The sequence below is a fragment of the Drosophila erecta genome, unplaced genomic scaffold (assembly GCF_003286155.1).
Source record: "Drosophila erecta strain 14021-0224.00,06,07 unplaced genomic scaffold, DereRS2 tig00000092-arrow-pilon, whole genome shotgun sequence".
NCBI lineage: Eukaryota > Metazoa > Arthropoda > Insecta > Diptera > Drosophilidae > Drosophila > Drosophila erecta.
Genome location: NW_020825207.1, coordinates 6,670,802 through 6,696,808, shown reverse-complemented (window position 1 = coordinate 6,696,808; position 26,007 = coordinate 6,670,802). Strand labels below are relative to the sequence as shown.

Here is a 26,007-nt window from a genome sequence, read left to right as displayed (position 1 = left end):
GAACTTAAGATTAAGTAAAATTATATCAAAAATGCAGATAGCTAGAAAATAAAAAAGACGGCTGATTATTTAATATATCGAAAAGAATTGATAAAGCAACACGATCATTGCGATACTTTTTTTTTACATGACTTACGTGTTTTTTCGAGCTATCCACGAGCGGTCACACTGCACTGTTGGCGTCAATTTGAAAACAACGGAACTTGAAAAAATTCAGCGCGTCCTTTGCAGCGTGCTCCGTTTGCCACTCTATTTTTGGGGAAATAGTACTGATTTTCAGTAGAACTCGAAGTTGAATCAAAGCAACCCGCGTGCAGGCAATCCCTGCGAGTGAAAACCGATCCCCTGAAATACGCAGACAAGCAAAATGGCGCTCTCCGCCTTGGCGTCCTTTGATGATCTGCGACGCTGCATGCAAGTGCTGACCGATGGAACTGCCGAGGAGGGTGAGTAAAGCAGAGCAATAGAGAGGCGATTGAAGCCCTACATGATGCTTGTATTCCACATAGAGTTCCTGCGGTTCCTGCGCATGTTCGAGCAGTACCACGAAAAGTGCGCTGGCTACGCGGCCGAGACGGCTAGGATCCAAAACGAGCTGGACAAGTCGCTGACCAAAATGGGCGACTTGGAGGGCAAACTGTTTCACGCACGCCGCATCATCGACATGGAGATCAAGGCGCGTCGCCAGGCGGAACACGAACGGGATGCCATGGAGGGCAAAATCATGGCTGTGGCGGATCTGCTGCGTCACGAGCGCAATCTGAATAACGAGACCCGCGACAAGCTGGCCTTTCTGCACACACTGCCCTCGTCGAGGAAGCGCAAGTCCCTGAACGCCGTGCGGGAGGACAAGTCCTATGGCGACATCAACTCCACCGGATCGTTGCTGTCCGATTTGTCTATTACACACTCCGAGGATGACTTCCTCGATGTGCGCACATCAAAATCTTGGCGGGAACATCGTCCCTCGCTGCCCAAGAATCAGATTCCTAGCGTCGGCAACAAGAGATCGCGATTGAGTACAGGACTCAATGGCAGTATGTCCGGTAATACACCAACCACCGGTAAGTCGCGGCGCTCTGGCGTCGGTATCGGAGTGGAGCAACACACGGTGGACGTGGGTCAAGGCGCTGAGCGCTTTTGTGCCACTACCAAAGTCACCATACCGCAGGATGGACAGGGTGTGATTCGAGCAGAGTCGACCATTGAGTCGCTGCCCGTGATTGGCGGCAACGAGAAGATCGGCGATGGACTGTCCTCGACGCCACGGCGATCGGTCCTTAAGGAGGCCACCGCACCGCCGCTGACGCCGGTAAATGCGATGGCACCCCACGTGATCGCTGAGTCCGGAACGCCTTTGCAGCACCGTCCGCTGATGAGGAACCACACCTTCAGTCAGAAGACATTCTTGCGTGGCGACAATTGCGTCCAGTGCCAGAAACGGTAGGCTTACTAAAAGCTTTGCTCAAAGAACGTTTTTCCTTCATTATACCTTTATACCTTTTAGCATACGGTTTGGGGCCGTTGGCCTGAGATGTCGGGACTGCCCGGTGCGCTGTCACATTGATTGCCGGTATCTGCTCACCGTTAGCTGTGTGCCACAAACGGGAACACCCACAACGAAGACCTTGACTGGCTATGTCTCAGACTTTGCACCATCCATTGCACCCATGATCCCGGCACTGGTTGTGCACTGCGTAAACGAGATTGAGGCCCGCGGCCTCACCGAGGTAGGCCTTTATCGGTTGTCCTCGTCGGAGCGGGAGTACAAGGCCCTCAAGGAGCAGTTTTTGCGAGGCAAGGCAACTCCTCATTTGGGCAACACCGATATCTATGTGCTGTGCTGTTGTGTTAAGGATTTTCTGAGGTCCCTAACAGAGCCTCTTATTCCTACTAGCCAGTGGAAGGATTTCGCAAACGCAGTCCAAAATCCTGACACCAAAACATCGCAGGATATTCTGATCAAGTCGGTGAAGCAGCTACCTCAAGCCAATAGGGACACGCTGGCCTTCCTCATACTGCACTTCCAGCGAATTGCCCAGTGCCCAGTCGTGCTAATGCCGATCGATAACATCTCGCTCATTTTTGGCCCCACCATTGTGGGTTACTCCACACCAAATCCCGATCATCATGCGATCTACACGGAAGTTTTCACCCAGAATCAGGTGATGAAGGCACTCCTTGAGCTGCCCGTTTCGTTCTGGGAGCAATATATCGTTATAGATCCGACAAGAACGCCGGCCACAGTGATCAAGCGGGTGCCCAGCAACAAAAATGATTTGCTTTCGTTATATGGTAGGTTCTTTATGAGTTCATTCGATTCATTATTCTAATTGTTATATTTCACACAGCTACTCCCTTCAAAGGCGGTACCATAAAGAAGCGGAAGTTTTACGGCACACCGCCGGCATCTGCGCATAAGAAATAACTTGACTTTCCTTGTTGGAAAGCATTTGACGTGTTACTTAAGTTTACTTCAAGTATTTGCAGTTTTTTGTTTCCGGCCAGCCAACCCCGAGCTGTATTTGTACCCAACTAACCATAAGCTTTTCTTTATAATTACCACGTTCTACTATAAACTAAAGCACGTTATTCGTACTAACGTAAGTATACTCACCAGAGAAATAAAGTAAAATATGCATTTGAAAAGCAATAAGAACAATGAACAAACCTATGAATAAACGAAAGGAATATACAACTTCTTATACCACAAAAGTTCTTTTACTTTTTTTCGAGAAGGTAGAACATTTTTCAAATCTGTTTAGGAAACTTACCATTCTATACTCCTAATTAAAAATAACCACAAATATGATAAATATTTCCGGACTTTAATGCTTTTTAAATGGTAAATGGGAATGTTTTATGTGCTTCCGCAATAAAATGTGCATCACTACAATGGAAAACTAGATACAATTCGGGAATATCCATTTGATAGGATTATCTAAAACAAGATAAGCTCGTCCATTGATACATGCTAAAAATACTCTCTGCCGCTCAGAAAAGCCCATGACAGACACTTATGCACCTCTATCGTCATATCATCATCAAACTGGTTTGGACTGCTCCCGTAATAATACCCTTAGCTGCGCCATGGAGCCGGCAGTCTGTTGATTGTAACCCATTCAGAATGTTCAGAGCGCATCAGAATCTATCCATTCAGCTGTTGATTTTTCTCTCCTTGGCGGTTGCCATTTGCTCGGCACTGCCAAACGCCACTAGCTGCGGGTATCGTTGCGGTGGAGGCGACTGTATCCAACAGGACCAGTTATGTGACGGCACGGCCAACTGCCTGGATGGCTCCGATGAGACGGCCGCCATGTGTGAGAAGGTCTGGTGTCCGGGATATGCCTTCCGCTGCAGCTACGGAGCGTGCATAGCCAGCACAGCGGTTTGCGATGGCGTCCAGGACTGCGTGGATGGATCGGATGAGCAGGGCTGGCTGTGCCGCGCCCAGATGCAACAGGCTAACTGCGACAACTGGGAGATGTACTGCTCCTCTGGCCAATGCATGCCCTACTCCAAGTTGTGCGATGGCATCCGCGATTGCCGGGATGGCGATGATGAGCTGGAGTCCCTTTGCGAGGGCGTTGTTATACCAACGACTACGGTCAGTTCAACGACAAGAACTTCCACGGAGAGTAGTATTCATAGGATAACTCCCACTGCTGCTATGACACGGAAGCCACTGCAACCAAATCCCATTCAGGAGAACATGGAGTGTGTGGTTCCACAACTGCCTAACGTGATAGTTAGGCATTTCACGCAGGCAATTCTCACTGCAGGATCAAGAGTAGCCAATGGCACCCGTATCTACTACGACTGCCCGGCGGAGCACACGCTTAAAGGGGACAACCAGAACGTTTGCCAGGACGCATTGTGGGCTAGGAGGTTTCCCTACTGTGAAAGTAAGTACATATATTTACTAATTTACTCTTTATTTGTATTAATGGCATTTACTTGTAGCACCCCAAGCGTATATTTTTAGCTTGGCGATAGTAATATTCTGCTTCCTAATCGTGGTATTGGTGTTCCTAATTTGGCGTGTTCGTCGGGAAAATGGCACAAGAAGGCAACGTGAGGAGCACATTTGGCTGGTGGAGACCAGCAGTAATCTTCCCAAGCCAACTGGTATAGCAAAGGTCTAGGGATATACATATATATGTTCACAAAGCCAAAATTGTGATCACTTGTTTACCAACTTAGTTGTTGATAAAAAGCACTGTTAATTTTAAAATCTCTGGGCTTATGTTAAGCAAATAATGTAATTAAAAGTTATCCTTTCTGATGTTTCCAGCATCATTTGAAATGTATTTTTAAGCTTACAGTATAACGCTAAGAGCAATTATATATTGCAAATATATAGTAACATTCTAACTATGTTTTTACATTGTAAATAATGATCAAGCGTAGAATTTCGCTGTAACCGCTGTAGTGCGAAAACCACTTGTTGCTGTGACTCAAACTGTGACCGAACCAGTGACTGGAAATAATGGCATTTCTGCTGCGAGCTCACGCGGTCACACCATCCCACGAGTGCGCCAATATTGCTCCAGTGCTTCGCAGCGTAAGTGTCCCAAGTTCTAGAGTGGCTCCATGCCAGAGATACCGCAACCGATTAGATAACGTATTGCACTTGCAGCCGGCTCAGAGTTCCCTTGAAAATGGCCAACATTGCTAAGATCTTCGCCAGCCGTGCCCAGGGCGTCCTGCAGGCAGCCGCCCGCCAGCCACAGGTGGCCACCCGCTTCAGCAGCTCCTGTAAGTATAGGCGGAACTGGGGGGATCAAAGTCCACGCAAGTGATGCCCAGCTCCACCCTAAGCCGGAAAATCAAGATATCCAATGCCGGTTTCTGGCCGCCTTCTTTTATAGTTTTCCAGGCGAAATAAACATTGATTGCGTAACATTCGCGTATATACGATCACCTCATTTATGATGCCATCTCTTTTTAGCCACCAACAACTGGGAGTACATCAAGACCGAAGTGGCCGGCGAGAGCAAGAACGTGGCCGTGATCACCCTGAACCGCCCCAAGGCCCTGAATGCCCTCTGCAATGGCCTGATGAAGGAGCTGTCCACCGCATTGCAGCAATTCGGCAAGGATCAGAGCATCTCCGCCATCGTTCTGACGGGCAGTGAGAAGGCCTTTGCCGCCGGCGCCGATATCAAGGAGATGGTGGGCAACACCTACTCGCAGTGCATCCAGGGCAACTTCTTGAACGACTGGACCGAGGTGGCCCGCACCCAGAAGCCCATTATTGCTGCCGTGAATGGCTACGCCTTGGGCGGTGGCTGTGAGCTGGCCATGATGTGCGACATCATCTATGCGGGTGACAAGGCCAAGTTTGGTCAGCCCGAGATTGCCTTGGGCACCATTCCCGGAGCCGGTGGCACCCAGCGTCTCACCCGCGTCGTTGGCAAGACCAAGGCCATGGAGATGTGCCTCACCGGCAACATGATCGGCGCCCAGGAGGCTGAGAAGCTGGGTCTGGCCAGCAAAGTGGTGCCCGCCGACCAGTTACTGGGCGAGGCCGTCAAGCTGGGCGAGAAGATCGGCACCCACTCCAATCTGATCGTGCAGCTGTGCAAGGAGGCCGTTAACACGGCTTATGAGACCACCCTCCAGGAGGGCCTGAAGTTCGAGCGTCGCACCTTCCATGCCACGTTCTCCACGGTTAGTTCAAGTTCTAATATCTGGTCAACACTATCTAATCTCTTTTATTTTCTGACACCCAATAGGCCGATCGCAAGGAGGGCATGACAGCCTTCGCCGAGAAGCGCCCTGCCAAGTTTACCAACGAGTAAAAGGGGATGCTACCCTAATCCCTCCCAGCCAGCTTTGCATTTATATTATCTAAAACTACAGTTGTTTCCACGCAATTAAAACTTTAATCGTGATAATTTGAAAATGAACAATGTATCATATTTGTCATTAGTATATGTGACATGCTAGTCCGCATGTCAGGTGGTAATCCATTTCTATAAAGATGGTATAGCCACTTGACAGTCGGCTTGCTTGACCGATTATCCTACTTCTAGTCGAAACAAAACAAGTGCTTGGACGAGTTCCATGGTTTTGGGGAATGTCCCCTCTCGTTGCTTTCGAGCTTGAAAGGCAAGCTTTTTGGAAAGGTGTGCGCTGTGTAGCGTGGCCTTCGTGAAGAATATTCATATTCCATAATATGAAAATCTATACCTCCCCGCATCCTTCTCGAGCCTTGTGGAGTTTTGTGCCTGGAGGCATCATCGGAATCATCGCAACATCGAGCGCAGTGACGATAACTTCGTGACCGTGCATAGTGTTTATCCCTGTGCATGGGATACTGTTCTGTAAATCGGAAACGTTTTCCCTTTGGCTCGATCACGCAGGGATCACTTAGTTCCGTGGTAAACTCATAGTTTCGATACGTAACCACTCCTCGACGTATGCCCGGAGCTTGTGGCTCCGTTGGCCGTGAGGTGAGTAAGTAATCTGTGCATGGTCTGCATTCCTCTACCTTAGCCCTCTTTCGCTTCCGGTGTTCCTCCCACTCCCGCTGGGCCCGGGATACCAAAGGATGAGGAACTCGACAGGTGGTTAGACAATCACTTGAGTGGCTGCTCCCATGACTGCCACTGTCTGGGGAACACCTTTCATTACATAGCGGGGACTTCTTTGCCTGGGACCTGGCTCTTGGTGATCGTCTGGAACAGGTTGGTAGCCCAAAGGAGGAGTTGGTGCTCCTTCTGTACGTAATGGTTTCTGAGCCCGAGGAACGTGGGCGTTTGGCTCTTACACTTTTCTTTACTGTTTTAGACCATAACTTGGGATCTCTTGGGTCCCGTATGTCCCGGATACTGGCCTGATCCCTGAAGATGATTTTCCTGTCTGAAGAGTTGGTTTCGTTGCACATCGCTGTTTGGTTATCTTTCTGATGGTCCACATCAGAAGTTTCCCTTTCCTTGGACTTAGCCTTCCTGATACTTATAGATCGGGGTCTAGGTCTTTCGCTGCCCGATTGGTTGGACTTGAACTCAATTGCCTTAGATCCTGACCAGAGAAATCGCTTGGCAAATGCATGTAGTCTGGGCAGCAGGCGTGGTTTCTTTGAGAGATGCCTATCTGAGTCTGCGAATAACTTTCTCGAGATGAGTTCCGGCCATCTAGGACGGATCATTTTACTTGTGGAATGATTGTGCTCTTTCCAGTCAAGTAAACAGTCATTTGGTGCTCCTTTCCCATTTCTACTGTGTCCTAGGCCAAATGACTTCAGTTTCTTGCCACGAGAACAAGACAAATGATTGTGGTGATCAAAAGAATCTGAGCTAGTTATCTCAAAGAACGGATGAAGTGTAGATCTGCTGCAGGTACATATACCTTCACTTCGATCTGAATAATCCTCACTGCATGTGGGTGGTTGGATGCTCCTTCGGGGCACCCCACAACTGCGCCTGCTGTCAGCCTCCCTCAATCGCCGCTTCACCTGGCTCCTTACATCCGGATTCGTTGTGGACCAGTAGTAGGAGTAAGGTTTACTGTCTGGAAACATTTGCCGCTGGCACCAATTGTGCTCCGCGAGACGACGCTTCTCCGCCTTCCGAATATCCGGATCGACGGCGGACCAGAGGTAGCAATATGGCGGTGGCTTACTCTTGCACTTCGGGACTGGAGCACAGCCCCGATCAACAAGTTTCTGCTGTTCGGAACGATGAATGAAACCTCTATAGCCGAGGCTATTTCCTTGACGGTTTGGTGGGATTTCAATATCGTTCTGATCATGGAGGTCGGGTCGCTTGCGATGTTCCAGACCAAGTTCCTGATGATTGGAGACGGATGAGTAGAAAGTGTTCTCTGAGGGCGGATCTTCCTGGTCATCCGCCTGAGTCTTACTCTGGTCTTCACAGCAGTTCTTCTTACCAAAGTTCCTTGGTTTCTTATTTCTATTTCGGGATCGGTAGGTAGTTCCCTTGATGGCTTTGAAGAAAGGCCTATTCTCGTACTCAATGCAACGAGGATCACGAATCCTTTTGGGCTTAACATTTTTACCGTCACATATGGGTGGAACTCGGGTTTTGGGCTGCTCAATTGAGCAGGGACAGCTGCCCATCTCTTCCATGGGATTCATACTAGGTTGTGATTTCGATGCAATTGGCTTAGGGGGGTCTTGATTAGCTACCGGTGGCATTAAGGATGGATTGCTCGCATAAATTCTGTGCAACTTAAACATGTGCTGGCTGTCCCTTGCCTTGGGGTTGTCCCTAGCACCATTTTCACCTTTTTTCACTAAAACATCTGCTTTCTCTTTACCAATAGGCGAGTAGCGCGTTTTCCTGGGCTTTGTGTGGGATACAGGAGGATTGGAATCCGCCTGACTTAACGGGGCCTGTGGGGGACTTTCCTTTTTCGGAGGACATGAGCAGACCCTGTGACGAATGCAGTTCACATTGGTGCAAGGAAACTCCACAGGTGCAGCTGTAGAAATGCCAGGTCGCATGTGCCGGCTCTTACCCGCCGCATCGTACTTGTAGTAGGAGAAGTTGGGCTTGCGTGACCGGTACTTTCGCGGCAGCCTCTCCAGACCCCGCATCCTGGCGTGGTGCTGCCTGAGTAGGCTAAGGAACTCGGGGGACACCCGCCGTCCTGGCAGGGCGTAAGTCGCCGCCTTATCCGTTCGATGAAGAGCATGTCGTATGGGCACATGAAACCTGAAGCAGAACCTCCTTTTGCATGGCTTTCTTTCGGCTGCGGATCGGCGGGTGTCGAGATACCACTGCGCCGCCTTGTCATCCACATCGAAGTACTGCACTCCACTTCTGACCACTTTGGGAGGACGCTTAAACTCCAGCTGCGAAGGCGGATCGCGCGGCACAGTTGAGCAGCTCAATGGATCCAGACAGTTGGGTGCACAGTTCAGGAAGTCGTAGTAGGAGGTGCAGGTATTTAGCATGTTGAGCTTCTTTATCTTCAGAGCACTTAAAATATTCATCTCGAAAGGGAAATTTTGTTGTATTAAAACTGAAAAATTGGAAAACTAACCTAGTCCTACAAAGCTTGGTGGATCGATCCACAAATGTGTCAGTTATTTTTTAAAACGTATTACCATATTAAAAATGTTCCTAGAATCAAAGATTAATCTAAGGACAATCATAGGGTAAGCAGATCACTGTCTCGTGACTTTCCAAAGATTAATATTCGCTTCTAGGACTACCCTGTATCATTTTATACTTCAGAATATCTAAGGGCAACACATCCCTCGTTCCCGTTCTCTTTTTCGCAGTTCAAGATAATACGAACGAAGTTCTAATCGGCGCCTTTGGGCCTTTGCCTTCTGAATAAAGTGGGATTCTCGTTGATGTTTGCCTAAAGGAAGTTCAACTATTTGCTGAGATGAAGACACAAGATCGATTAACTTACCCTTTAAGAGCAATTTGCATAGGTAGCAATCACATTTTTTCCGTTCACTCAAGCGACAAACTTTAGCATCTGCAGAGGGCTTCTTCATTTCTGATTGATAAGTATTCATCTGGTCCCTCCAGATTTTGTCGGAATATAGACGTATTCTTATGGGTTTCGGCGGATCCGTTGCCGGACACATATTTACCTCGGGAATCTTGGGGACTCTTGAGAGATTTACAGGGTATTCGTGTGGTGCTAGTATCCTAATCAAAGAGGGGTACTTCTTTTGCGGCTTACCGTTCTCCACCGCAAGGGATCCTTTAGTCGGTGGCATATTACTTAGCCTGACGATATTTTCCGTCACAAAATCCCGAGGTTTTTTCTTGGGTCGAAAGTCCTCGCGGATGGCGACCTCCTGCATCAGTTTTTCAATCCGTGCTTGCACAGAGGCCCTTTCCTTGGCATAGAAGGTCTCATGCACCTGTTCCCGCATATGCAGATCCTTGAGAGCCTGACTCTCACGGGTCTTGACCTCCTGGCTCGTCCTCCGCAGGGATAAGATGCTCTGGCGATCACTAAATGCTCCCAAGGCAGGATCGGCAGGATCATGCGTCTTGGCCTTGTGCTTGGACCGCTTGGACTGGGATTTCTTGTAGGATTTCTCCTCCTTTGCCACACCGGCTATAATGTCGCTCATTGTTTTCTTTATGCCATCAAGCGGATCGTAGTCATCTGGAAAAGACTCGAACAAGTGTTCGTCCGCATCCAAGGCCTCGTGCTTATTAATTTCCCTTTTCTGTTTAGCTATCAAGGATTGGGCAATGCCCGCAGTGCTAATTACTGATCCTACAGATTGTTGGTACCTATCCGAGGAAGTCTGACTCGGTGTCCTGCCATAGAAAGTGGTTCTCTCGCTTTTCAAGTAGGAAATTGGATACTTGGAGTTCATCTGGGCTAGTATTCTCCGATCTGGCACTGAATTCTTTATGTAGTAACTAAATTTCTTTAGTTTAATCTTCCTTCCAGGAGCAGGAGAAACGCGATGCCTTGAAGAACGAATTGAACGTAGCGAGAACTCACTTGATGTACTAGATTGGTATTTGCTCTTAGGCTGGGCCGTAGTAATCCTATTTTTGGGTTTTGGAGCCAACGGAACTGTAGCAGAGTCTTGGGAGACTTCAGGTTCCTTCATCACAGAGTGTTCCCTAAAAGTTTGCCAGATTTCAGGCTTTTTTATAATAGATATCTGGTGGGAAGGCCGCACATCCACGCGCTTTTCCGTTGCTAATACTTTCTCAGATGGCTGCAAAACTTCCTGTTCAGCAAAGGGTGGTGTAGACGCTATTGGGTCCTGGTCCATCCAGTTTGAACTAGTGGTTTGCCCAGCATGGTTTATTCGAAAGTGGCTGGTCAAAGCCCGGTTTAGCTCTGGTATGATCATTTCCTTGCCCCTTAGCATTTTTCCAAATGGTTTTGAGTGCCTTTCGTTCGCTTTATCGCCGCTCATATGTCTGTGGGTTTCGGTAGCACGAAGGCTACTGGGCTCTGGATTTTTTCTTGGCTTGGACTTGCTAAGTCCTTTTGTTTCGTGTATGCTTACCGTGGAACCCAATAGAGTCCTGCTCTTCAGTAGAGGAAGACGTTCGGGCATCTTCATATCGCGGTCAGTTATCAGTTCATCAAAGGTCCTTGTTTCGGTCCTCAGCCTGCCCTTTAGCGTATTCTTGGATGCCCTCGAAAATTTGGCTCCCACATTGACGGTTTTGCCTTTACGATTTTTGCTGATTTTCTTACTCATTGTTGATGCAATTTCCAGGCGATTAGATGATTTCAGGATTGGATGAAACTCTGAAATTTTACCACGCAGCATTTCATCAAAGGTTTCTGTGTACGGAGTTGTACTTCGGTCTGAAGTACGTCTATGTGGGCTCTGTTCAGGGACTGGGACTTTCAGTTCGTGCATGCTCCTCAGTGTCGAAAAGTGTTTAGACATCTCACCATTTACCTCCTCGAGCATAGAGCTATAAGGTTTGAAACCCACCTGAGGTTTATTGTCCTCCTTAATCTTTCTGTAAATGCCCAGAGATGTGTCCAGTTGCCCCGTTCTCCTTAGATTGCTCTTGGTTACCCTTTCTGTGGATAATTGCTTAAACAGAGCCTGCTCTGAGTTTTTAGCAAATGACTTCTGCTTTTTCATTTCGCGAATTCTTTCAAGTTTCGGTTGTCCCAAGGCGTTACGATAATGATGATCACTCTTCTTGTTCAATCGAAGGTCCTGCGGAGCATTTTGAGTTTTATTTAAGTCAGATTGATGTTGAAATTTGTCCCCACCCTTGCGTTTACTGGGCCGATCTTGTTTTATAGACTCCTGCTTTTTCGAATCCTGGACTTGGACGTTTTCCTTAAGCTTTTTTCGATGCTGCTCGCGCCTTTTGTGCTTTTTAGGGGTGGTAGGTCGTTGGGCTAGCAATGTTGGTGTGGTATAGTTAAGAGATTTGCTTTCAGATAAGGACAATTGTAGGGAGGGTCGGGAGAAGAGAATCCTGGGACTTGCCGAAACCAGTGGTCTTTTAGCTATTGATATCGGTGTTGCATAAGGGGGAATTCTTTGTCCAGGAAGCAAAGATTGACCTCCAATCTCAGCGGGGTTTCTGCTGTTCTTTTGATTTTCCGGTGCATGATTTCTTGGGGCTTCCATTTCAGGCAAAAAATGTTTATTTTCTATCCTAAAACTATCTTCTTCATTCTTAAAATTTGAATTTCTTTTCTTGCTATTACAGCAAATTTCGTAGATCTCCTTATCGCAGAGTTTTGGCACCTTTGGTCCATTATTAAACAATATGTCTTGGGAGCTCTGCAGTTTTAAGTTAAATGTCAAATTAGGAATTTGTCAAACATTTGTCAAACTCAAAATGAGTTTTTTTATAAATTCCTCCGTTTAATGCTTTCAATTGTTGTGTTGCTTATATTTGCACAATCTATTATATTATATTTTTTGATATTATTCATGACCAACATTACGCACCTGAAATTTTGGTAGATTCCAAGCACTTTGCCTATTTAGCGCACAATAATTTTGTATCTTCCGACGTATCTCCTTGTAGGGACTTGGCTGGTAGCTGCACCAGCAGATGTTCGCTTTGTGAAACGCAGCCATTGAATGTGCTCCAAATGCAAGATGAATCCTTACAACAATGAATTTATTGTGTTTCCCCCACAATCGAAAATGCCAATTTGAACTAAAAGTCAAGGATGGTCCCACTGGCTGCGCTTAACAGCACGCTGTAAGCGCGAGCTTAACAGAGCCCCAAGTAAGGCGCTTCGATTCTTGCAGCTCTGAGATACTTTTTATTTGGCAAGAGTCCTGCGCGCTGGCAGTCGAAATTCCGTTGAGAGCGAAGCTGGCAAAAAGTAAAAGTGAAAATCAGGCCCTTGAAATTTGTTCATCAATTATGCATTGATTGAAACACGAGCGAGTGCTGTGTATTGTTTGTGTGCGCGCATAGCCGAAATTTTGAATCTGAAGTCTGCGAGTGGGCAAACAAATAAACTATTGTGTGTAAAGATTGTCATTCAGTTCCGTAATCCATAACTGCGAGAAGGCACTCGAGCGCACCCACCCACACCACGCACGCTTTATATACATATACACACACAGCAGTGGGTGAGCCGCCCCCACTTTGCCCTTGGCCCCACGGACCCAAGAAGCGTTCGATTTTTCACAACAGCCAGTGAAAACGCCAGGCGGAGAGCCCCTCAGCAAGCCGTGCAAACCGAACAAACCGTGCAACCCGAGCTGCAGATACCCATCATATCAACATGGACATGCTCAACCAGATACTCAGCATCAACAACGGTGGCGCCTACGGGGGCGGCAAGGCTGGCGGCGCCTTCGACCCCCTCACGTTCGCCATGAAGCCCCAAGTGGTCATCAGGGCCCTCTGCTGGGTGAGTTGGGGTTGGGACAAGACAAGCTGCGTCCGGGGAATCGCTGGGATTTGTGGACGCACACGCCACTCACATGACCCGATTGTCACACTGTTTACACCGCGCATAATTCATGAACTCATGCGAGAGCCGAGTCCTTCTTGGTCCTTGTGCATGGGTTCTTAATTTTCCTTGGACTCTCGCTGAAATATACCTGTTCTTAAATTCATACTTATTGCGTAAGCCAACTCTTTTCTGCTTTATTGCCCTCTTAGAGCTTAAAATTTTGGGATTTCAGAATTAATGTAATTTTCTTTGGTATATTTCTGAAACCCTAAAATTAAAAGCATCAATCGGGGTTGCAAGCATATAAATGCCTCTTTTCCCAAGGCTTTTAATAAAACTAGGTTTTTATAAATACTGCTTTTAAATTGACGCGTTAAACGAGGCCTTTATGTGCCATTTCGCTAAAATGCTTGCTCGTAAATGTTGCAAAAAGCGTGCGTAATTTCAGAATCCCAGAAAATCGTGAATGCTGCCACAGTGGCGCTCAAAAGTCCGATTTGTGTGTTATTTGTGCCACTAAATAGTGGGAGTGCGCTCTAGTGTTCAGCTGCAGAGGGACCATAAAAAGTCTCACGTCCATGAAAGCTTTATAATTAAATGTGGTAAGGTGCCCGGGCAATTGGCCACTAGGCTTAGGACCTTATTTTACCATCGACTTGATGTGCGTCAGCAGGGAAGTGGGAAAACGGCATAAACGAGGGGGCGGTGGCTCGCCGCCTGTTTGCTTTCCATTTGTGTATACGTAATATTTGCCCACTCTTTTGAGCAAGGACTCTGCGATGGCAGAACCATTCCCGCCCTTTTCTTCCTGGCCAAACAAACCAAACTTGGCCTTCAATCCGGAAATTGGGTCACAAACATAAGTACGTGTCTGCCGCGTTGTCTGTGTACTTGAACTTCTGGTTTGTTGCACCTGCTTACGAAAATCAATAGCGAAGTGCGAGTTCTATATCAACATAATAAAATGATGATTCGAAAGCCAAAATCCGATAATTGGTTAATCAGCAGAACTTGTTACTGAACGTACAAAAGCTGTTCAAATATCAGATCATACTTTTAGAACAAATTTCTTTCTATACATTACAATTTTAAAGACAATAAAGCTTTATAGTTGATTCCAACATTTCTGTGTGCATATAAAAAGACCATTTAAAGTTAATGGGCGCCCTCATTCATTGGGAATTTTCTTGATTTTTCAGCTCTTCTCGGTGGTGGTCTTCGGCTGCATATCCTCGGAGGGCTGGACGGAGAAGGATGGCAAGGAGTACTGCCTTTATAATGGCGACGGCATGGCCTGCAAGTATGGCAACATGGTGGGCGTCTTTGGGTTCCTGGCCTCCATGGGTTTCATGGGTGGCGAGTTCCTGTTCGAACGGATGTCGTCGGTGAAGAGCAGAAAGCGTTACGTCATGGCCGACATGGGTTTCTCGGGTAAGTTCTGATTACGTATACTCCTGCTGACAACACATAACTAATGGCAATCCGTCGTCAGCCTTCTGGACCTTCATGTACTTCGTGGCCTTCCTGTACTTGTGGTCCCAATGGAGCTCCTCACCCCCACCGCCGCTGGGAATCGGAGCTGGCAGCATGAAGACCGCCATTTGGTTCTGCCTCTTCTCGATCGTAAGCTGGGTTAGTAGATTTCCGTCCATTTAGTGGCTAGTTTGCTCAATTCTGGCTTCTTTCCGCAGGCTCTGTGCGCCCTGATGGCCTATAAGCGTTTCCTGATCGGCGCCGGCGACGAGTTCACCTCTGCCTTCGAAACGGACCCGGCCAACGTGGTCCACCAGCAGGCCTACGGATACTCCATGGACAACGACAACGATCAGTACAGCGCCTCACCATTTGGCCAGCCCCAGCAGGGTGAGTTCATGGTCCAATGCAATGCAACCAGTGATATAACCTCTTCAGTTCTGCATCATTGTGTTTAATACGTTGAAATATATATAAGATTTCACCCCATTGGGCACCTGATTAATGTGAGTTTTACCCGCAGGAGGCATGGAGCAGCAGCAATCCGGATTGGAGTACCAGCAGCCCACCTACTAAGGAATTACACACTTGCTCCTCCGTTGTCCGCACACACTCACTTCGATTTTGTAGTGCAACTGGCAAGGATTTACACGACTAAACAGCTACAACACACAAGTTGGCTTTACCATATACACCGATGTCGAACATATAACAAGAGTAACCGAAACAATAACAATACCAAATGATGCAACAAGCAGGCAGCAGCAGAATCCAATCCACGCACTGGCTTTAGCTATTGGGAGATATTGCAGGGGATATATCCGATGTGGGATGGATCGGATGAATAGTTTGAATAACTCGTAAGCTAGCCCTTTAAGTTGAGTGTGCAGTATTTGTAGTGGAAATTTGTTGCAATATATTATACAGATATACAACTAGTTATATATCCCATATGTATACATGCAACCCGCGCTTTCAACGTTGTTAGTTATTTAGTGTTTACGTGTACGTACCAAATATGATTTGATTTGTGCCAGGCCCTGGTCCCCCGATAATCAGCTTGTTAGCAATGGCAATAGCTCGAGACAGAGGGAAACATGATGTTTTTTAGATAAATTTACACACGTGCAGTGCAAATAGTTGAAAGACATACGAACCACTGCTCAAGCCACATATCCAATTTACCATCGGAGATTTACCCAACAACAAATAGCCATTTGGCCAGGGTCGACGCTTGGTTAGATGAGCAGCAGTGCAACCACTACAATAAACGCCAAACAATATGTAAATTCTAAGCCGTAAGAGATCAATACTATAACCGTAGAATTGTTGTGAGGGATTCAGTAGATTACGGGAGATTACTGCAGGAATATTTCTAGTTATGGTTCGCAAAACACGCCGAAATGAAATGGTATGGGGCACGTTCAAGGCTTACTGTTGCCCCCCCTCCCCACTACCAAAAGATTTGTATAGTAACTATAAATGCCCAAACAGTACCCATTACGCATTGTAAAGAAGCGGTTCCCCAGCAGAAAAATAGTGGGTGTGTTGGCCACTTCGATATACTCAGATCGATATCAATGAATGTAAACATATTGATTACATAAATGTTCACTTAGTGCAGCAACTTGCGATAACCTACAAATGTATTTGTTAAATTAAATACTATATACATATATTATATATTATATATATTTACGGATTGTATGTGTAATACGAAGCGCCCTGTTAAATGCAACAAGGAGATAGGGATCTCAGCAAATATACAAGTATAAATTAATCATGTAGAGTTCGTGTGCGTTATAAAAAGAGTAGAGAAAGAAACATAAAACAAAATTTACTCATTTAAAACTTAATGATCGATTTAAATAGCGAACCCGGCCCAAAATCGGCTTGAACATTTGCGAAACACTATTGTAATAGATAAACTCCTCAAGCAAGATTCTCAACTGGACAGCCCCTCAAGAAATAATAAATACATATTTTTAAAAATCAACCCAAAATCGGTAAAGTATTCTCTTTGCGTTAGTTGCAATATTTTTCCTGTATTTAAAAGACTGTTGTATTGCTTAATATACCCGTTACTCGCAGTGTAACAAATTTTTGAAGTTCTCAACTCCATAACTCAACTTATCTTGATCGGATTTTGAAGTGGCATACCTCTAAATGTTTCTGGCGCAATTCTCTAAAATCTGCATTCAAATTTAGAAATTTATTTTTTTTTAATTTTTATGTCATTTTTTGATGTGTTGATGTTGTACAAAGTCCAAAGAACTAAGAAATGGTCTAAGGCTCCATAACTCAACTTATCTTGATCGGATTTTGAAGTGGCATACCTCTAAATGTTTCTGGCGCAATTCTCTAAAAATCTGCATTCAAATTTAGAAATTTATTTTTTTTTAATTTTTATGTCATTTTTTGATGTGTTGTGTTGTACAAAGTCCAAAAAACTAAGAAATGCCCTAAGGCTGAAGTTCTCAACTCCATAACTCAACTTATCTTGATCGGATTTTGAAGTGGCATACCTCTAAATGTTTCTGGCACAATTCTCTAAAAATCTGCATTCAAATTTAGAAATTTTTTTTTTTTTATTTTTATGTCATTTTTTGATGTGTTGATGTTGTACAAAGTCCAAAAAACTAAGAAATGCCCTAAGGCTGAAGTTCTCAACTCCATAACTCAACTTATCTTGATCGGATTTTGAAGTGGCATACCTCTAAATGTTTCTGGCGCAATTCTCTAAAAATCTGCATTGAAATTTAGAAATTAATTTTTAAAATTTTTTTTTGTGATATTTTCCATTTTTGTAGTCGGTTCCTATCTTGAAAATTCTGGAGATAAATTAGGCTGTTGTTTGCTCTTCCACTCCTCTACGGTAAGATCACTCCACTGATTTATGCCCTTCTTAAAGGAAATATTTCCCAAATCGTATTGAACATTGTGCTTTTGTATTGAATTCCAGTTGTCGCAAAATATATTTCGGCGTTTTTTAGTTTCTGTGTCGTCAGAATATTTTGGCCCAAAGTCAATCTGTAATGTGTATAGAATAAGTTAGTTCTAATTAAATTGCAAACCAAATATTACCAGAAACTTGTTCCATGCAGCCTGACATGTATTGATATCCTTAGATATTTTTGTAGTGTTTTCAAGCTTAGAAAGCTCTGTATTAAAGTCAGGCTGTTGTTTCTTCTTCCACTCCTCTACGGTAAGATCACTCCACTGATTTATGCCCTTCCTAAAGGAAATATTTCCCAAATCGTATTGAACATTGTGCTTTTGTATGGAATTCCAGTTGTCGCAAAATATATTTCGGCGTTGTTTGGTTTCATTATCATCTTCATATTTCCGCTTAAAGTCAATCTGCAATTGACAACTGCAACTTTAATCAAAATTCTTTAAACTTGCATCCATATATTACCATAAATTTCTCCCAAGCCGCCTGGCATGTGTTATCATCATGGTTTATCTTGGACTTAGATGTGCTGATTTCTTCCTTAGAAATCTCGGGAGCGGGATGGATTCTCGGTTGATTCCCAAGGGCACGATCAGTCGTCTTATCATACTGCACATTTCCCTCCAGACTCGCCCTCCAGTTTCCACAAAATACACCGCGTCGTCTCTTTGCTTCAAATGAATCTTTATGTTTCGATCTAAAGTTAATCTGTAATTCAGACATGCATTGTAATTTGCAGTTGGTTTGAATACCTTAGCTGATCTTACCAAGAACTTTTCCCTGGCATCCTGGCTATCGTCGCTCTCGTCCTTGGCTGATTCTTTAGTGATTTCTGGCTTTAAGCTGTCATTTTTGTAGTGCACATCAAAGTCGACCTAGTATATATAAAACTTTCTCGAACAATCCATTCCTGGAAGCATATGAACATGGAGCTTACCAAGAACTTTTGCCATGCTATCTCGCATTCCTTCTCGAACTCAGATAAGCCAGAAGTCGATGAGTCAGTGGGGCTTTCCCCAGCAGTAACCTCAATCTCTAAATTGAGTTTTGGCTTTTCAGGTGATGTGCTCGCTGGTGCACCCACAGCCACGCCCATCAAATACAGGATCAGACACAGGATAAGAGCTGAGCTCATCTTGAAAACTTTTCTCGTACTGCGCTCTGGACTGCGAGAATCGCCAATTTTATAGGGGATACATACATGCATGTGTATGTATATAATTGCAAGTACTCACAACTCAGCTGCATTCAGAGAGCAACAGTAATAAAAACCTCCAACGAGAACCGCTAATCTAGTCTGCCTCTCTTTTCTCTTAAAAATGGATCATTCGAAAGAGTAACTGCATTTACGTGACCTTGTTCACCCACTATATAAGAACTGCCATAATTGGTTTATGTTCTTTCGCTCAATATTGAATTAAATTAATTGGCAATTTAAGCCCGGCTTTTGTTTATATACCCATTACCCGACGGGCATACTAGGTTCGTTGAAAGGTATGGAACGGCTGGTGTATAAAGTGTTTTTATTGAAAACGTTGCTGGTAGCGCTTTCCAGGGTAACGGCGTTCACATACGAAGCGCTGCAAGAAGCGTCATGGGTATACAATAGTCGTGGCACCCGCCGATAGGCCTATCTCTTGTTATATAATCGTTTATCTTTAATTTAATTTCAAGTGCTATCCACCTTGCCCAATTGAAATTTATTAGTTTCACCAGCACTTTTCCACACAGACTTGTTCTTCATCAAGAACATATTTTCAAAACAAATATGTCCATAGAATAGCCGTTAAGTCTACGATCTATACTCCCAGGTTTTTCGAAAAACTAAAGAACGCAAAGCGATAAGGAACTTGTTTCATTTATTAACAAAAGAAACAATGTTATAAATTCGTGGCTTGTAATTGTCTATACTATCTATGTATCTAACTGGTATGCCTACAGTATGGGATAGCTGCACTCGCTGGCGATGCCGCAGAATCCGCCTGCATTCCGGATGAGGCGCATAAAGCCGCCCTCGCCCCAATTCTGCGAGTATGAGTTCTTGATGATCCAGTAGTCGCGTCCGTTCTCCGATCCATAACCCACCACGGTGACCGAATGGTTCACCTCGCCCTGGTTGCACTCCTCGTCCTCGTAGATTCCACCGCCGTACTGCTCAAACGAAATGGTGTCCGCGTTCATGGAGCAGGCCAGTGGACCCAGCGTGGCTATCACCTCCTTCATCTTCTCCTCATCTCCCGGCGTAATGGTGGCATAGTCGCGGATCTTCACCAGACTCTCGCGCGGTGGGCGGCCGACGGTATCGTTCTGGCGGCACTTCATCTCCGTCTGCGTGTACGGATATTTGTTGGCCAGCGTGACGCCGTGATCGCGAATATACTCGAAACCGTACTCCTGGAAGCCACCGTCGCATCCCATGTTGCCATAGTCATCGGCACAGTCCACCAGGTTCTGCTGCGACAGCGAGGCCAGCACTGCAGTCCGCCGGTAAATGTGACCCTCAAGGGATCCCGTTGTGGCGAACGACCAGCAGGCACCGCATCCCACACCCTGGAATCCGGGCGGCGTCACGCCTCCCTTCTCGCGCCAATCGAACGACTCCGGGAGATTGGCACTCGCCGGATTCCTGGCAGTTACAAAGTTGATATGGCCATTCGTGTATCTCCTGCAAGTTAAGAGTGCAAGTTAGTATATACATATTAGTAATCGTTTTTCTAAAGATTAAATTCAATTAGTAAAACCATAACTATCATAAATTAAATATGAAAGTGTGGAATGGTTTAGATTATACGGTGGCAATGAATTATACAAATATCTTTTATTCATAATGTTTTGAGTAATAAATACAAACATATATGATGAACAACCGCATCATGAAACTTTAGCTTTGGTGCCCCACCACATAGTGAGTAATAAATTAGCTCAACAAGGTAGGGTTTTGTTTGCTTCCACCCATTTGGCTTAAAGTTTTTGGTAAACCACAAACCTATGGTCGGAATTTCTTGATAAATTCATTACTTCTTAATTGGCAAACCGGCCAAAACGATTGGCACCAACGTAATATTACAAATCATGTAGATGATAGACCCAAACCCGTTTGAAAGTTATAAGCTGGGTGATAATTCGTTGATGATTAAAGGAGACTGGCACTGAGTCACAAGCTGCTACTTACTCGCCAAACTCGGAGACCTTGGAGCCCAGCAAGGAGGATATCTCCTTTCTGGTCATGTCGGCCAGCATATTCACGCCCAGCCGGAATCCGGAGATGCCGCTGTCGGCATTCTTGTTGCTCAGCGAGATCAGCGACATCTTGGCCGCGAAGATGCTCTCCCGGTAGAGCCGCTCCTCATCCGAGTACACCTTACCCGTCTGCCGGAGGTAGTCGTCGAAGTTTTGCACATCGCAGAGCTTGGGGAACGACTGCAGTTGCTGCAATGACACAGCACCCAGCAGGGCCAGTCCCAGCGCCATCTGCAGCCACATTGGTGAGCACATCCGCATCTGGAACGGTGGACAGCAGAGAGAGAGAGTGGAAAGCGTTAGGTAACCACTTGGCCAACACATAGTTACACCATGCCCATCCCGCGACACCTTTTCTTGCCATATCTGTCAACGTTAATCGCTGGCCAACTTGGCCCGACCATTCACCTCCAATCGAAGCAACCTGCCATGCAGATTATGGCGTTTCTTATTGCTCTGCAACTCATAAGAGGAATCTATTAATTTATAAACAAATTCACAAATTTGCACGATTTGGAAACAGGCGACTTGTGTGGAACAACTGAATTCATTCGTTGACTCGCTTTCAAATATTCATCCAGTTTATAGCTTTTGGTAAATATTCAGTGGAGTGTCCTCATGCACCATTAATTTGTATTCGTTATCTGCAACTCATAAGCGGAACCTATCAATTTATAAACATATTCACAAATTTGCAACATTTAAAACAGGCCACAAGTGTGGAACAACTAAATTCATTCGTTGGTTTCAAAATATTCATCCAGTTTATAGTTTTTAGTGAATATTCAGAGGAGTGTCCTCATGCACCACTAATTTGTATTCATTAATGGTGTGCTCAGATTAGATTAGATTAGCATTTATTTTATCTCCTTAAGTTAATTAATTGAATGCAATTTTGGGGGAAAGCCAACAAAAACGAACAAACTAATTAATTTTGTGTTTAACCGGCATGTTTTTGAAACAACTAAACCATAAACTAAACCAAATGAAAGAAATTAAAAATTTTGAAAAAAATGTGGGCGTGACAGTTTGGGCATGACGGTTTGTGAACTTCCTGGTTCTATAGTTCATACGGACGGACAGACAGACGAACGGACAAACAGACATGACCAGATCGAATCGGCTATTGATCCTGATCAAGAATATGTATACTTTATACGGTCGGAAACGCTTTCTTCTCCCTGTTACATACTCTTCAACGCATCTAGTATACCCTTTTACTCTACGAGTAACGGGTATTATAAATATTATTTATTATTGTTTCTTTTTGTATCCCGCTGACCGTCTGCATCTGTCAGCCAATACGTTAGTGGGTAATTAATCAATCACTGGCTTTAGTCGCGTCTTAATTTCGCAATTTTGTGCGATCTAGCCAGGCTTTATTGACTTTTCAAACTAGCAGAGCATTCGATGTTCGTTTTTCCGGTCTGGTTTCGCGAATTCGAATTCAATCACCGATAACTTGTGAATAATTACTGGTTGAATAAGCTCATTTGCATGTGCTTAGCATAGTTACATTAGTGCAAGCTATTCGATTAGGATGAATTTCGACATGTGAATTTTCGCCTCCTCTTTTATTTGCTCAGCCCAAATTGGCTTCACCGAAGGCCCAATTAAATCAAAATCAAATCTAGATTTAGATGGGGCAACCGCTGGCTAAGATTTCACTTTCGTTGCCATTAATACTGATCACATGCTGTGCCTGGTGAAAGGCGATGGATTCCCTTGTTATAACCAAATTCCAAATCGCGTGTACGTTGTAATTGCAATTGCAGTTCTCTTGTCTTCAGCGATGCTTTATGAATCGAATACGCACACGCACTACACAATACGAGTAAGTTGAAGAGCTCGACTTAATCACCTTTTATGAGTATCTGGGAGAAATGGTCGAACACCTTCCGCGTCCACAAATCTATTCGAAGATGCTGACTCGAAGACTCGAAGACCGGCGAGATTATAAGCGGCGTTCGACCTGCACACCTCGGTTTTATAGGGTCTGGAGCTGGAACGTGGGACACCTGGCCAAAACTGGATGGGCCACCACCAATTTGAAACTTTTTGAAAACCGAAAAGCGTATTCATATTCATTTCGACTGGCTATCTGGCTATCTGGCTTACGGCCCTATAGCTGCCTCCATTTTATGCATGCTTGGTAATTGTCTATTGCCCAATAGGTTGGTGGCTATAACAACGCATAATAACTCATTTGAAACAAAAGAGAAAATAGTCAAACATGTTTTTAAACAGTTCGTAATTAATGAGATCCATCTCACAGCTTCCACGCATTGCACTATTAGTTGCAGTGCCTATAAGTTACAAATATCTTTTGTTTTTCTGAGCAGCTTAGTTTTCTTATTGTTACTACATTGTAAATAAGTCCTTAGGTTGCACACATTCATATTCATTCAAATGTGGATGGATAAGAATATTGGTTTCGACTTTTAATTCCTGTTAATTGAAATGAAACCTTGAGGAGATGAGTAGGAAATTTGCAGAAATTCAAGGTGATCCCGCATATGCCAAGCAACTCATTTAGCACTTGGTCTGCAGCAGTTTGGCGAAGTCATCAAACAGGCGTATCTATCTATCTATCTTTCTATCTACGTATCTATCTATCAGCGGTGTTGCAACCAGAAGACAGCGCAAAAGACAAAACCTCATAATAGACGATAAGTGGGCCTTAGAGAGAGGCGTTTACGATGCTCCATGGGCATGGGCTTGGATATTTCTTAACTGGGCCAGTGGGGACTTCGAATTAACAGAGATACGAGAACCCACCGAATCGCAGCGATACGAAACGGGGCATTTGACAAGTTTATTGGGCAAACAAAGCGCACCCCGACTTTTCCATCTAACAGGGGCTTATCGAGAAGACCCACCTAGAATATGGATACTACGAGTACTACTATTTCATTCGAGTGCTGTGGGCTAAGTGCGAATTCAAGGCCCCGTAGAAATCTATTTGCACTTTTCTTGCGAAAGTAAGTCGCCATGGTAAAGTTCTATTTGCGTTTGCAATCAGAAGGAGAGTTGCCGGTGCCTATAAAAGATCGTTCCATCGTTCTTGCGGCATTAGTTGGTGTCGATTCGTTTTTCGTCATGTTCAAGTTGCTACTTTGCTGCCTTCTGCTAACCACAAACCGTGGATGGGCCTTTAATCATGGCCAGGATCTAGTGGACTTTCAAACTTACGAGGTATGTAGCCCCTCATCATTCTGGAGACAACCTTTAACTAGGTCACACTCGAATGTACTTTCATATCTTTCATCTTATTGCACTGAAAAGAAGTGCAAGTATGTAGATATCATTAGTCTCGAAATTCCACCTTTCTGTTTGCAGGATAATTTCAACAAGACGTATGCCTCGACCTCGGCTCGCAACTTCGCCAACTACTACTTCATCTACAACCGCAACCAGGTGGCCCAGCACAATGCCCAGGCCGATAGGAATCGCAGCACCTCCCGCGAGGCAGTGAATCAATTCTCGGACATCCGGCTGATCCAGTTCGCAGCCCTGCTGCCCAAGGCCGTCAGCACGGTGACCTCGGCGGCCAGTGATCCGCCCACCAGTCAGGCGGCAGCCGCCACCTTCGACATCATCACGGACTTCGGACTCACCGTTGCCGTGGAGGATCAGGGCGTGAACTGCAGCAGCAGCTGGGCCTATGCCACCGCCAAGGCCGTGGAGATCATGAATGCCGTGCAGACGGCCAATCCGCTGCCCTCGTCGTTGTCCGCCCAGCAGCTGCTGGACTGTGCGGGCATGGGCACCGGATGCAGCACCCAGACGCCCCTGGCTGCCCTCAACTATCTCACCCAGCTGACGGATGCGTATCTGTATCCGGAGCTGGACTATCCGAATAGCAATGCCCTGAAAACGCCGGGAATGTGCCAGCCCCCAACATCCGTGTCGGTGGGCGTGAAATTGGCCAGCTATTCCACGGTGGCCGACAACGATGATGCCGCCGTAATGCGTTACGTGTCGAATGGATTCCCCGTCATAGTGGAATACAATCCGGCGACCTTTGGATTCATGCAGTACTCCAGTGGCGTCTTCGTGCAGGAGCCGAGGGCCCTGACCAACCCAAAGAGCTCGCAGTTCCTGGTGGTCGTGGGCTACGATCACGACGTGGACTCCAATCTGGACTACTGGCGCTGCCTGAACTCCTTCGGCGAGACGTGGGGCGAGCAGGGTTACATCCGGATCGTGCGCAGGTCCAACCAGCCCATTGCCAAGAGCGCCGTCTTTCCCAGTGAGCTTGCCTAACAGGGATTGCGATCCGACCGTACTTCCAGTAATAAATTTAAGGTTTACTTTCATATATTGTTTTCCTTTCTGATGCCCTAGGTGCTGTAAGAAAGTTCTATGATAGTCCATAGTTTCTAATGAACGCTCAAGAACCATATATCTACTACCTGCCTAAGGGAATTTGAATCCAAAAGGAAGCAGATTTAGGGAATATCTCAAGCTAAGCTATGTAACCCATCAATATTTTGACCATATATAGAAGGTAATCTAGTAACAGATCCCCCGCGTCACACCAAAAAGTATCGTTTGGTTTTTGTTGTGAAAGCTTACAGCTTTTTTGTCTCCATTTATTGAATTTACCATTTTATTTAGTTTATTTATTGATTTTTCATCTACAAGCGGAGCTTTACAGACTTAAATGCTAAAAATTAACAAGTTCACTTTATTTTCTTTTCTTGTTTTTTTTTTCGCATCTTTTATCTGCTTATGGATTTTATACTATTATCTCTGCAGTGTTTTTTCTGTTATGTTTCGGTTTCTCTGGCATAATAAATAAGTTTCCCATTTTGTTGCTATCCGTGTTGCTGTGATATAAAAACGAAAAGAAATTATATAGATATATATAATATTTAGGTATTATATTTATGGTTATAGAATATTCGACTCAGCCAGCGCAGACAAAAGCTTTGTTTTTGGTGTGTGTTCTTTCTGTAGATTTCTTACGC

At 45.2% G+C, this 26,007-nt stretch overlaps 9 protein-coding genes across 9 annotated transcripts; 5 read left to right on the top strand and 4 right to left on the bottom strand.

Moving 5' to 3' along the window:
* Window positions 1-139: 139 nt before the first annotated feature.
* LOC6549272 (rac GTPase-activating protein 1) lies at window positions 140-2,715 on the top strand. The gene is made up of 4 exons (XM_001975678.3): window positions 140-446; window positions 510-1,443; window positions 1,508-2,295; window positions 2,352-2,715. Exons 1-4 carry the CDS (start codon window positions 368-370, stop codon window positions 2,426-2,428), a joined length of 1,878 nt encoding a protein of 625 aa, XP_001975714.1. The 5' UTR covers window positions 140-367; the 3' UTR covers window positions 2,429-2,715.
* Window positions 2,716-3,073: 358 nt separating this feature from the next.
* LOC6549273 (modular serine protease) lies at window positions 3,074-4,280 on the top strand. The gene is made up of 2 exons (XM_001975679.3): window positions 3,074-3,905; window positions 3,964-4,280. Exons 1-2 carry the CDS (start codon window positions 3,128-3,130, stop codon window positions 4,143-4,145), a joined length of 960 nt encoding a protein of 319 aa, XP_001975715.3. The 5' UTR covers window positions 3,074-3,127; the 3' UTR covers window positions 4,146-4,280.
* A 214-nt stretch (window positions 4,281-4,494) lies between these two features.
* On the top strand, window positions 4,495-5,908 carry LOC6549156 (probable enoyl-CoA hydratase, mitochondrial). Its single transcript, XM_001975680.3, has 4 exons — window positions 4,495-4,564; window positions 4,640-4,758; window positions 4,952-5,673; window positions 5,739-5,908. The coding sequence occupies exons 2-4, from the start codon at window positions 4,662-4,664 to the stop codon at window positions 5,802-5,804; spliced, it is 885 nt and encodes a 294-aa protein (XP_001975716.1). The 5' UTR covers window positions 4,495-4,564; window positions 4,640-4,661; the 3' UTR covers window positions 5,805-5,908.
* Window positions 5,909-5,944: 36 nt separating this feature from the next.
* On the bottom strand, window positions 5,945-8,965 carry LOC6549157. The gene has a single exon (XM_001975681.3). The coding sequence runs from the start codon at window positions 8,963-8,965 to the stop codon at window positions 6,035-6,037; it is 2,931 nt and encodes a 976-aa protein (XP_001975717.1). The 3' UTR covers window positions 5,945-6,034.
* Window positions 8,966-9,214: 249 nt separating this feature from the next.
* LOC6549158 lies at window positions 9,215-12,073 on the bottom strand. Its single transcript, XM_001975682.3, has 3 exons — window positions 11,170-12,073; window positions 9,394-11,121; window positions 9,215-9,339 (listed from the first exon to the last, which is right to left on the bottom strand). Exons 1-3 carry the CDS (start codon window positions 12,071-12,073, stop codon window positions 9,215-9,217), a joined length of 2,757 nt encoding a protein of 918 aa, XP_001975718.2.
* A 511-nt stretch (window positions 12,074-12,584) lies between these two features.
* Window positions 12,585-16,569, top strand: LOC6549159 (synaptogyrin). Its single transcript, XM_001975683.3, has 5 exons — window positions 12,585-13,323; window positions 14,568-14,799; window positions 14,861-15,000; window positions 15,060-15,231; window positions 15,365-16,569. The coding sequence occupies exons 1-5, from the start codon at window positions 13,195-13,197 to the stop codon at window positions 15,415-15,417; spliced, it is 726 nt and encodes a 241-aa protein (XP_001975719.1). The 5' UTR covers window positions 12,585-13,194; the 3' UTR covers window positions 15,418-16,569.
* A 1,055-nt stretch (window positions 16,570-17,624) lies between these two features.
* LOC6549160 lies at window positions 17,625-18,995 on the bottom strand. Its single transcript, XM_001975684.3, has 5 exons — window positions 18,732-18,995; window positions 18,562-18,669; window positions 18,260-18,502; window positions 17,926-18,201; window positions 17,625-17,871 (listed from the first exon to the last, which is right to left on the bottom strand). Exons 1-5 carry the CDS (start codon window positions 18,927-18,929, stop codon window positions 17,659-17,661), a joined length of 1,038 nt encoding a protein of 345 aa, XP_001975720.3. The 5' UTR covers window positions 18,930-18,995; the 3' UTR covers window positions 17,625-17,658.
* A 692-nt stretch (window positions 18,996-19,687) lies between these two features.
* Window positions 19,688-22,993, bottom strand: LOC6549161 (cathepsin L1). Its single transcript, XM_001975685.3, has 3 exons — window positions 22,896-22,993; window positions 20,967-21,295; window positions 19,688-20,459 (listed from the first exon to the last, which is right to left on the bottom strand). The coding sequence occupies exons 2-3, from the start codon at window positions 21,293-21,295 to the stop codon at window positions 19,730-19,732; spliced, it is 1,059 nt and encodes a 352-aa protein (XP_001975721.3). The 5' UTR covers window positions 22,896-22,993; the 3' UTR covers window positions 19,688-19,729.
* Window positions 22,994-24,074: 1,081 nt separating this feature from the next.
* Window positions 24,075-25,464, top strand: LOC6549162 (zingipain-1). The gene is made up of 2 exons (XM_001975686.3): window positions 24,075-24,229; window positions 24,374-25,464. The coding sequence occupies exons 1-2, from the start codon at window positions 24,134-24,136 to the stop codon at window positions 25,298-25,300; spliced, it is 1,023 nt and encodes a 340-aa protein (XP_001975722.1). The 5' UTR covers window positions 24,075-24,133; the 3' UTR covers window positions 25,301-25,464.
* Window positions 25,465-26,007: the final 543 nt, after the last annotated feature.